Source organism: Dichomitus squalens, assembly GCF_000275845.1.
Source record: "Dichomitus squalens LYAD-421 SS1 unplaced genomic scaffold DICSQscaffold_21, whole genome shotgun sequence".
NCBI classification, from domain to species: Eukaryota; Fungi; Basidiomycota; class Agaricomycetes; order Polyporales; family Polyporaceae; genus Dichomitus; species Dichomitus squalens.
Window position 1 is genome coordinate 243,500 of NW_006766903.1, and position 11,121 is coordinate 254,620.

Consider the following 11,121-nt stretch of genomic DNA (forward strand, 5'->3'; position numbering starts at 1 on the left):
GCGAACACAACACTCCGCCCTGGGTGACGCGCGATGCCTTGTCTCAGAAATTCACGGTGAGAGGCCTTATCAAAAGCAATGTATGCCACTACGGAGGATCTCGGCCTCGAGCGGGGAAAGAGATACGTCTCTGCCGCCATCTGTGCCTGCGCAGATGATGCCCGCCAGGCCCCAGACAACGCGGATCCCCTGGAGTTTTTGGCGCGAAGCTTGGAACGTCTCGCATCAACTTGGGTCGCATTCATGCTATGGCCTTGTACGTTGATGCCACATCTAACATATTTGCGCTGATTGTCTCGACGTCTCCAGTTTATGCGCAGCAAGAACAAGCGGAACCGAGTGTCTGTCTCGACGATGTCTCTGGAAATGCTACACCCACCGGAACCACAACAAAATCAACCATGGACGACGCTGGCTTGTCCAAAAATCGGTCGGGAGACTTGCGAGGTGATGTGAGTATTACGACTTGTATGCCAGGCCGGTTCAGTGTCGTTCTCATAGGCTGTCAGGTGGGTAGGCGGGAGGGACATAGGTGTATAATCACCGGAGACATGGACATAGATGTGTTGGTCCATCAGGCACAGGCCCGAAGGTGTGGCTACTACATTTATGGAGGCTGCTCATATCTTCAAGCGTACTCTTATGGTGTACAACCGCAACACTACGAAACAAAGGGTATGGCAAGAGCGACAATTCATTGATGACGATGTGCTTGCTTATCGAGATCGCAGACACGGTCAATAACAGCTACTCTCGAGATACTCCAGCACTACTGTCAACTCGATGAGAAGTACATCAGGGATATAGGACTTCTGGACAGCCCTGCAAATGCGTTTTTGGCGGATAGCGGTTCTGTGCACAAGGCGTTCGACAGGTTCCTGTGGTGCCTGAAGCCTACAGAAGTTTGTCTCTTCATTGGGCCAACGTCCGGCTCCATCTTCTCATACTGCCCTCTGTTAGATTCCGAATCAATACGAGTTCAAGCACTACCACCCATACATTTACCTAGCGCGGGACATACCGGCTCTGGTAGTGTTCAAGGACCACAGCGTCGAGGACGTTAATACTGCAATTTCCACGCAATCATCGACCGACAATCCGTCCGAGCCTGGAACGTCGCGAGCTTCTTGCCACGGGAAACGTCCCCACGACGCAATGGGCATCGAACTGCCCGATCCTGAACTGTTCAGGCTGCATGCTGCTCTGGCCGGCGTGCTGCACACGAGTGGCGCGGCCGACATTTTCAACCTGATCGTGTACCGCCGAAACCCCAGCCAGCCGCCAGTGCCTAGTGCTGACGGCGAAGCGTTCTTCAAAGAGGTAGTGGAAGATAACGAACTTGGAGCTTTGAGGCGGTCGATTGCAGCGATGTGGTCTATTCCTTCCAATTAGTCTCAGTCCATCCCTCCCAGTTCTATGACCTCGCTTGCATTGTATGTCCAATATCAACTGCGAGCTATGTGCACCGACAGCGCTGCATTCCTGTACGGCCTCTCAGCGTTCTGCAAGTGTGCATTGACGTGCTACAGTTTTCGTGCGGAAGCTCTTGTCGGCTGGAGCGCTGGACATCTGGGAGGGGCCACAACGGCAGACTGTGTCAGGGTTCATCTATTGTATGGAAGAGAAGAGGACCATACTCGCAATCTCTGCGCCTTGTGCCATGTCCAAAGGTATTCGATCCCGATACAATGGCTCGTATAGAGCGACGGCAGAGAAGTGTGAAGTGTGCAAACATATTGAATGCTGCGACAGGAAAGAGCGACCTCTGACTTGACATAGATTGCCTTGTGGGGTGTCGCCGTGGCACCGAGATGACCGACACGATTACCTCAGCGGTGGCGCATATACTTGAGGGACGTCTGCCAGTGCTGCGGTAGCCGGTGTTCGCAACCTAGCACTGACTCGCCATTATCCACTGTATCATCATGCACTCTCCTCCACAGAAGCGTGTCAGGCTGCTAGTAGAGACAGAAGATGAGAAAGACTGCCAAGCTCCTCGAGCTAAATCGTTGCCTATTGAGGGGTCAGTCCTACGGGACCACGAGTTTTGGTTCAAAGATGGGAACATTGTTCTTGTCGCTGAAAAGACTGCATTCTGTCTCTACATTGGGCTGCTCTCAGCACAATCTCCCGTCTTTCAGAACCTTTTCTCTGCTACGAAGCTCAATGCCGAAGAGTATATCGATGGTATACCCGTCGTGAGGGTGTTTGACTCTCCTCATGATTGGCGTCATTTTCTCCGCGCATTGATACCGAAGGATGGTCCTTCGTAAGCACTTCGGGTTCTCAATCCCTTTCAGATGACTTGAGCCATCACACAGGTCCCTCGAAACATCGCAAGAGCTGTTCGATTGCTTCCCTTCTATATCGGCGACGATCCGGCTCTCGCACAAATATCAAGTCGATTGTGTCAAGTCGGAAGCGCTACTTGCGCTGCAAGGCTTGTACCCATCCGACTTCGAGTCCTGGCTAGAGATCGACACCGAGGTATCCCAGGAGTGGAACGCATGTGGCCAAGTGTACCCAGACTACCTGCGAGGGGTCCATGGAGAAATCGGGGTCTATGTACCTCCACCGGCCGTATTCTGCGCAATCGAGGCAGTCAACCTTGCGCGCCTCACAGAGACCTCGTCCATCCTTCCTGCCGCCCTCTACTACTGCTCCACTCTCGGCGGAGCGGTCGCTAAGGGATACCGTCGTGAGGACGGCACGATCGCATACCTCAGTCAAGACGACCTCGTACGCTGCATCCACGGAATGCGCGCGCTGACTGGCGCCTCCTCCGACTACGTCCGCGGCATGTCCCGACCCTTGGCCTAATCTTCGTGTAAAGATTGCGCCTCCTTCTGGAAAGAAAAGACGGGCGAGATGAAGAAGAACTGGCAACTGTTCGTATCCAGCCATACCCTGCGCGGCACGTACGGATACTACGATGAGATGTGCCCTCGATGCGTCGAACTGGGCAAGAAGGGAGATCTTGAGCAGGTATGGTGCAGGCTTCCGCGCATCTTCGACATCGGGCAGTCCGTCGACCCCTGGCCTGTCACGAAGGTACGCAGCGCAGCGATGATGATTTAGCTGTGGCCGACCTAAGACCTCTATCAGGAGCACTAACGCAACAGAGATCACGAGAGCCATCTCGATGCCGCTTGCCCCTAGCAATTTGACGAGGAGACTGTATCACAACCTTCTCCTGCCACGCTGCGCAAAAAAGTGTGTATGATGTTCACGACTTCAAAGCTGGTGATGATGCATATAGGGGAGGCCTGAGAGCGAGGCTACAGCCGTGTCCTTCTCCACTTCGTATGCGTACTTCTTCCCTATGACCGGGCATTCTTCTCTTCCAAGTCACCTGCGGGAGAGTTGACAAGATACATATACTGCACACGATCTGTGACGGGGACGACAGCGTCAGCGTGCATCTCAGCGGAAACAAATGAGCACTTCCCACCTCTTTGGTAAACCCTTCTCATTGTCACGCGTACCGCACTCAGCGAACGAGACCCGTCAGAGACGTGACGCACACTCCAACTCCCAGGTCACTTCCCGTAGTCGCAGGATCGCTATAAACGTACGGTGCTTTGAACGCGTAGTGGACCGCGATCAGATGTACAGCGTGTGCGATCGCTACAGGGGCAGAAGATAGGACACATACCTGCTGTAGTCGGTAAGGCTGCAGCTACGTGAAGACGGACACATATCATGTCCGTGAGAATATCACGTCTTCCAAGCCACCCATTCGTGGTTTCCCTACAATCCGTATACCATTTGAAAGACCTTGGCATGGTCCACTAAGGACCTTCTGCAGCGTCTGCTGAACCCGGAGGTAGCCGTGAAGATTATTCGGTGTTCGAGACCATAAAGTACTCCACTAGAATGCGGGACAAGTCACGATCTTGAGATTGAGTCACGGCAGATGGACAGACGAGCATGCATGTGAATAGGCGGCAGAAGCAAGACTTGTGAGCGAGCAGGAAATGCAGATGGCATGTAGTAGGCGGAAGAGACGTCGAAGCCGACATCGCTGCGTTGCCATGGCGGGCAAGCGCCAAACACCGCTGTCGCCCCTAGCCACTGGTGGAAGTCGTCGTGCTCGGGCGTGAGCCCGCATATTTCCTCTCTGTCTACTGTGAGGCGTATCTCTTTCGTCCGAAGCTGGAGTGTGCTTTGCTGGGCTGCAATCGCTCTACCCGACAGAGTGGACAATGGGACGGCCTCCGAGGCACCAAGTCTTGTGTTTTACAGAGATCGGGAACGATGAACTAGCTCAAGCTAGCGATCCCCAGATAATTGCTCCGGGCAGCTTTCTGCCTCCGCGTAGGCTCAACTATCACGCTCGATATTGGTACGATTCTCGATGGCCTGTACTCTCAACGTGTCATTGACGTAAGCATGAGTACCGACACAGACATTGGTTGTAACAGATCTTCGCGATTCGACGACGTCTAGAGACAACCATACTGCCTGCTTCAGACATGGCGGAACACGAAGCCTTGGAGGGCTCTCGTGTTGGGGCCTCCATGTTACTGATGATCCACCCTGCCTGGAGAGGATTCGCTTTACCGGTCTATACACCGAACCGGGACAGGGAGGCTTCATCTGTTCTGGATCGTTCGTTCACCCTGCAGGTATACTCCGAACATGCTGAGAGACGAGTGACATATTGGAGGATGCGATCAAAAGCGACGACGCGCGCGCACCCTCTCCGCACCTTCAAGCTCGGCTTGCCATACTCCGGTGCATCATCGCCCTAGAATGAATGGTGTCAGGTATGGAAGAGCTCAGTACCGCACAATACATACCTTTGAATGATCATGGAAACTTTTCAGCACTAGCGTCGCGCCGTTAACTTAGCTGCGTCCCATGCTGCGCCCGTGTACCTCTCCCGAAGCGCAGGACTCCTCTGGTGAGTTTCCACGTGTCATCAAATCATGCACGGTCGAGCTGTTGGATGTGCGAATGTGCGACAGAATACAGGCATAGACCGCACACTTCCTCATGAGACACTGTTGAGGTCCAATTAGTATGCCCAGGACCGATCCGTTGGTCGCCGCCTGTCCATGTGGTGAGGGCGCTTACCGCAGACTCGGGCTCCACACCCACGATAGTCGGCGAGTAGCGGTGGGGGTCGTCCACGGAGATACCCTCCCACAGCTACCCGCCGAAAGACGTGCAATGGATCTACCTGTTTTTGTTTTCTGGACATCGACGTCGCCTGGACGCCGGTGCAACATGTCCTGGGCACATGCCGCTAGGTCCACATCACCTATGTGGTCCGCCTGCTGCAATCACGGAGCAGCAGGGGTGATCATTTAGTGACTGGAGTCTAGGGTAGCGTGGCGGCTTCATTGTTGCCTTTGCGCCGACTGCAGAAGGTGTCGGGTTTTGTTGTCTGTTGGCATGGGTGGTTGTCGTGTCGGTCGGCGGTGGTCGCGAGCACCAGTGGACGGGAGCGGAAAGGCTCGAGACGACATCCGAAGGGACAGGATTCCTATGACCTCCGGCGGAGGCAAAGACCAAGCAGGGCGTCGGAGAAGACGGGACGGTGACGCACGTATCGGCGCCTCGGATTGTTGGACGAGAAAGGAAACACGCGGGGGTGCGGGTCCCGGTCAACGGTCACGGCGTGTTGATAACATAGCGCGTCGTTTGCGTATGTTTGCGCGCCTAGCCGAGCTCCCTATTTGAACGGTTCGGGGCAGCGAAGTCCTTTGTCTACCGCAATCTCCTGCGACCGCCCGGCCTTCGACCGCCTGCCGTTTGAAAGCCCCCCATTCGACTATATCCCCTACGACCACCTCCCATCTTACCACCTCCCCTACGCCTACCTCCCCTACGCCTACCTCCCCTACGACCACCTCCCCTACGACCACCTCCCCTACGACCACCTCCCCTACGACCCCCCCTACGACCCCCCCTCAACCACCCCCATCCCAACATCTCCACTCCCACCGCCACATCATGCCGAAATTAACCTTGTTCAAGCCGCCGCACTGGCTTCCGCATCCGGACCCCTTTTTCTCCTGGGAGTCTACCGAAGTCGACGAGTCAGGTTCCGAGATTGACATATGGGCCCGCGAAGCCAAGGCGCATTCTCTTTTGTGTCTCCCGTTCCCTCCAACACAAGGAGACAGGTCGGAAATCGAGGAGCACGGCATCGCCGGGTTCATCATGATGTACCCGCAACTCCGCTTTGTGCTCCCAGAAGAATCTCGCGAGCAACTGAGGCACCTGGAGGCGTTCGACAAGCATTTGCCCCCCTTCAAATACTCCGAGTCCTCGTCAGGGTCAGCGATGGAGAGCACGAAGCGCACCCGAAGCGCTCTCTCGGCTTCGTCAGAGTCGGAGCAGGACGCTCGTCCCCCTCCCAAGAAGCCGTGCCGCGCGACACTAGCCCCTCTGACGAATCTGGGGACGGGCTTACCTGCCACGGTTGTGCCATCTGCGATCATGCCGCCCCCGACGCCGTATGCCGCACCGGCTCTTGCCCCGTTCGCCCTAGCTGCTTTACCTACCACGGTGGTACCGTCTGAGATCATGCCGCCCCCGACGTCGGGTACGGGCTTACCTACCACGGTGGTGCCGTCTGCGATCATGCCGCCCCCGACGCCGTATGCCACACCGACTCTTGCCCCCGTCGCCCCAGCTGCTTTACCCACCACGGTGGTACCGTCTGAGATCATGCCGCCCCCGACGCCGTATGCCACACCGGCTCTTGCCCCCGTCGCCCCAGCTGCTTTACCCACCACGGTGGTACCGTCTGAGATCATGCCACCCCCGACGCCGGATGCCGCACCGGCTCTTTCCCCCGTCGCCCCAGCTGCTACGACCGCCAACTCCAGAAGAAGGCGCGATGCCGCAGAGCTACGGAACGCTCGTGTCACATGTAACAGCGATCCGGATAACACCCAGCACATCTGCCAAATCGACGGGTGCGAGACGCCCCTCCTTGCGGAGGACGTGGGTGAGGCTCGCGCGCACCTGAGAAGGCACTTCAAGCAGTTGGAGAGCCTTACCTGTCCCCGCTGCTCGAAGACTGCTAGAACTGTCGCGGCCCTTCTCCACCACTTTGAGATACACCTACCCTGGGAATTCCCCTGCGGATGCTGTGGGAAGACGTATGCGCGGATAGATGCTGCGTCGCGTCACGAGCAGGACTGCCGACGCAAGGCTGGTAAGACGTTCGCGACATGGCTCTTCTCAGTTGGGTGCTGACGTGATACTTTGATTGCAGAGGGTGGCGAGGCTCGCGGGTCAGGAAAGGCCAGGAGCTCGAGACGTGCCAGGGGCTCGAGGAAGGCCAGCGGGTCAAAGCAGGCGAGCGGGTCAAAGCAGGCGAGCGGCTCGAGGAATGCCAGCAGCTCCAAGCAGGCGACCAGCTCGAGGCAGGCGACCAGCTCACGGCGGGCCACCAGCTCACGACGGACCACCAGCTCAAGAGTCGCTTCTGCAGCCACTGCGGGTCATACCGCGCGCGCCAACGGGGGCCCGACCCCAGCTATCGTTGGACGCCAAGTCGACGCGGATGGCGACTTGGGATACGCAGCAGATATGGACGACAGTGACGAAGACGACGCCGGCGATAGCGATGAGTCGTCAGAGTGGAATGGCGACTGAATCCGTCGCCTTGTCTGTTCCTCATTCGCGTCCTCCCCGAGGACGTTTCCTGGCCCCGTTTCCTCCACCAGCATCCCTACGCCACGCGCGTCCTCCACCAGCATCCCTACGTCACGCGCGTCCTGAGAAACCTCGAACTTCTCCCAATCCTCCGCTATCCATTCCAATGTACGTGAATTGTGACCTGCCTTCCTTCGTCGTGCTCTTGGACCTCCTGCTCTGAAGGAGCATATGTATTGCTATCTACACCGCTGGTGACCATCCGTGTTTTGCTTTGCTCTTTCTTCCGCTTTGTATATCGCATCCGTCTCCACATGCTCCTGCTTTTTTCTGTAAATTCCTACACTTCCATCTGTTGCCGCACGTCGATCCCATCATGGAGTAACGAAACCTGATTCCTTACGATACGTAGTGTGTGCTCCGTTCCATGGACGTCTCACTGTCGTTACCTGAGAACCGTAGTCGTGAATCTCCTCTTGATCTTGGAGCTTGACACACCATCCTGTAGCCCATCACGTCATGTAATCGCCCCGGAGCCAGTCTCCGATTCCGAAATCAATCTGTATCTTGCACTCATCTAGCTATACATCGATGTATGTCGTTCTAAAGAGCAGTAGGACTGGATCAGCTACCAATGGCCTGCTGTGCCATCACTTCGTCTCCTCTGAAGGCTGATAACCACTCCCATGCATGCTACGGGTAGAGCGAGCACGACGCGAGCGCGTCGCAGTACTCCAGGCAGACCGCGTACCAGGAGGTGTGAGCCTGGATGTTTTATGCCTCCCGCTTGCCAAGTAACCGAGCCACACAGAAATATTCTTGACATATTGCCACCTTGAACAACCACAGGACACCGTGACGTAGCCATCACGTGCAAAGTGACTCTGCGATTTGCCTGACAGACCATGGGCACAACGTAGCGCCGGTGTCGGTGCATCTCAACTCATCCTCATTGATGCATCGTCAGCCGGAAGCTCTGCGTGTTCGATATTCCAACTCAGCTGCAAACACAACGTTGAAAAAGAAGGTACGTCTTGGATGACGGCAGCGTTGATGGCGTCAACAAGCGCCCACACATGCAGTGCTTAGCAGTGACTCGTCTCTGAACGTTTGAACCTTGGGCCTTGGCAACCCAAGTTCTCCCCTCAGTGTGATCCCGTCTTTCTCATTTATTGCTCGACTGTGATGCATTATGGAAATTCCCACCACGAACATCCTCTCTTTGAGGGAATCTTGCCCATCGTGTGCGCCCTTCTTGGCTATCGGAGCTTGGGGCCCTTAGCAAGAAGACGGTGGATTGATCAGGGAAGCAGGCACTTGTCGCGGGATGTCTCTAATGCCTTTGATTTTCCATGATGGTTAGCTTGCGAATCGCTGACAAACTACTCTCGCAATCTCGCAGCCTCCAGCACGTCCAGGTCCATTGAGGATTTGCTCCGGTGGCCTTTCGCTCGCTAGGCCCATTGCGTCGTGGGGACGTTTCCTGTGGCGAGAATCTCGCGACGTTCCAGGCTCGGACGGATTGTCGGTCGACGACTGTGTGGAAAATACAGTATCCATCTCCTCAACGCTGTTGTACTTGAACACTACCAGAGCCGGTATGTCCTGCGCTAGGTAAATGGATGGATCGTATTGCTTGATTCGGAATCTAACAGAGGGCAGTATGAGAAGATGGAGCCGGACGTTGGCCCAAATGAAGATACAAACCTCTGTAGGCTTCAGGCACCACACGAAGTCGTCGAACGCCTTGCGAGAGTTGGTGTTCACCAAGAACACATTTACCGGGCTGTCCAGAAATCCTATATCCCTGATGTACCTCTGATCGAGTTGGCAGTAGTGCTGGAGTATCTCGAGGGTAGCTGCTATTGACATCAGCAAAAGGCGCATCCTATGGCCGTGCATGGCCATACCGGCGTATCCCGGCAAGCACTGGCCGGCGCTCGTCTATCGGATGTCAAGGTCTTAACAGGTTGTTGCTTGCCAGAAGGTACATGGCAAGCCATGGCATCAGCCACGACGTCTCTTGGCCTACAATGTTCTCTCGATGAGGCGCCGGGCAGCTTACACGCCGACGCCACTTGGCTGCGATGACACGTCCGAGTCCTTGCTCGGCATAAATAGCTTGGTCCCAGGACGTGGGTTGCCCCAACACATCTTCCTCCCACTCTCATCTTGCCCATGTCTATCTCCCTCTTCCCTCCTCTGAGTCCTCGCTCTATGTAGCTAGCCTAGGAAAATCACAGTAGGTCATTGACGTACATGTATGCATCGGTATCTACTTGGTATAGGTAACTCCAACAACAGAACTCTTCTCCTGTAAGGTAGGTGGGCGTCCGAGTTTTCGGTCGCCTTACTGGCCGAGCTTACAGACAGATAGTAAGTCTCTAAGCCATCTGTTACTCACCCGGGTCTGTTACCTCCCGCTGTGGGGCCCGGACAACCTCTCATGACGTTGGTGTCATAAATAGGGTTCTCACCCAGATCCGAGTTCGGCTTGCGGCCTCGTGTATTTGGTGTGACAGTGGCGTCGTGATTCATGATAATGATTATGTCCGCATACCTTGTAACCTGTGCATATTACATACTTGGCAGAAGACATAATGAATAATGCCATGTCTGTTATCGTTCTAACTGTGAGAATGGTACAGCATATCTAATTCACAGCAAATGAACAGATGCGAACAGATGCCGGTGCGCTATGGCCAGACTCCACATGAAGTAAGGTAAGCCCCGGTCATACTTTGAGGGAGATATGGCAAGGCCCACCAGAATTCACCATCCCTTTGCCATATCTAACGAACGCTACCATTGCAGACGAAGCCTGTCCTCACATGGCCTTCCTATGTGCTGATTTGCTGATGGACCGTGTCTGCAACCTCAATAAGCAAGTGCTTCGTCGACAACGAATCGTGGCTCTTGCCATACCCCTTGTTTCGTGGTGTTGCGGTTGTACACCATAAGAGCACGCTTGAAGATATGAGCAACCTCGAGATATGAGTATGATCTGGTCACACTTTCGGACCTGTTCCTGGTGGACAGATACATTGCTGCGTCCATGTGTCCGGTGACTATACACCTATGTCCCTCCCGCCTGCCCACCTGACAGCCTATGAGAACGACACTCAACCGGCCTGACATACAAGTCGTAATACTCACATCACCTCGCAAGTCTCCCGACCGATTTTTGGACAAGCCAGCGTCGTCCATGGTTGATTTTGTTGTGGTTCCGGTGGGTGTAGCATTTCCAGAGACATCGTCGAGACAGACACTCGGTTCCGCTTGTTCTTGCTGCGCATAAACTGGAGACGTCTAGACAATCAGCGCAAATATGTTAGATGTGGCATCAACGTACAAGGCCATAGCATGAATGCGACCCAAGTTGATGCGAGACGTTCCAAGCTTCGCGCCAAAAACTCCAGGGGATCCGCGTTGTCTGGGGCCTGGCGGGCATCATCTGCGCAGGCACAGATGGCGGCAGAGACGTATCTCTTTCCCCGCTCGAGG

General features: G+C 55.2%; 5 protein-coding genes across 5 annotated transcripts; 4 read left to right on the top strand and 1 right to left on the bottom strand.

Annotated features, from left to right (window-relative positions):
* Positions 1-561: 561 nt before the first annotated feature.
* DICSQDRAFT_147968 (uncharacterized protein) lies at positions 562-1,392 on the top strand (the record flags this gene model as incomplete). The annotated part of the gene is made up of 3 exons (XM_007366912.1): positions 562-675; positions 732-902; positions 961-1,392. 3 exons carry the CDS (start codon positions 562-564, stop codon positions 1,390-1,392), a joined length of 717 nt encoding a protein of 238 aa, XP_007366974.1.
* A 533-nt stretch (positions 1,393-1,925) lies between these two features.
* On the top strand, positions 1,926-2,820 carry DICSQDRAFT_63139 (uncharacterized protein; the record flags this gene model as incomplete). The annotated part of the gene is made up of 3 exons (XM_007366913.1): positions 1,926-2,262; positions 2,342-2,517; positions 2,599-2,820. The coding sequence occupies 3 exons, from the start codon at positions 1,926-1,928 to the stop codon at positions 2,818-2,820; spliced, it is 735 nt and encodes a 244-aa protein (XP_007366975.1).
* A 394-nt stretch (positions 2,821-3,214) lies between these two features.
* Positions 3,215-3,982, bottom strand: DICSQDRAFT_137617 (uncharacterized protein). The gene is made up of 3 exons (XM_007366914.1): positions 3,656-3,982; positions 3,452-3,579; positions 3,215-3,391 (listed from the first exon to the last, which is right to left on the bottom strand). The coding sequence occupies exons 1-2, from the start codon at positions 3,783-3,785 to the stop codon at positions 3,491-3,493; spliced, it is 219 nt and encodes a 72-aa protein (XP_007366976.1). The 5' UTR covers positions 3,786-3,982; the 3' UTR covers positions 3,215-3,391; positions 3,452-3,490.
* Positions 3,983-4,475: 493 nt separating this feature from the next.
* On the top strand, positions 4,476-4,754 carry DICSQDRAFT_147970 (uncharacterized protein; the record flags this gene model as incomplete). The annotated part of the gene is made up of 1 exon (XM_007366915.1): positions 4,476-4,754. The coding sequence occupies one exon, from the start codon at positions 4,476-4,478 to the stop codon at positions 4,752-4,754; it is 279 nt and encodes a 92-aa protein (XP_007366977.1).
* A 1,207-nt stretch (positions 4,755-5,961) lies between these two features.
* On the top strand, positions 5,962-8,120 carry DICSQDRAFT_181428 (uncharacterized protein; the record flags this gene model as incomplete). The annotated part of the gene is made up of 2 exons (XM_007366916.1): positions 5,962-7,174; positions 7,235-8,120. 2 exons carry the CDS (start codon positions 5,962-5,964, stop codon positions 7,615-7,617), a joined length of 1,596 nt encoding a protein of 531 aa, XP_007366978.1. The 3' UTR covers positions 7,618-8,120.
* Positions 8,121-11,121: the final 3,001 nt, after the last annotated feature.

Excerpts from the sequence above, each read along its gene's own strand:
- DICSQDRAFT_137617 (XM_007366914.1), bottom strand. The coding sequence starts at position 3,785 with ATGCCAAGGTCTTTCAAATGGTATACGGATTGTAGGGAAACCACGAAT. Across the intron at positions 3,580-3,655 it reads AGCCTTACCGACTACAGCAG|CACCGTACGTTTATAGCGAT; the intron begins GTATGTGTCCTA and ends ACGCGTTCAAAG.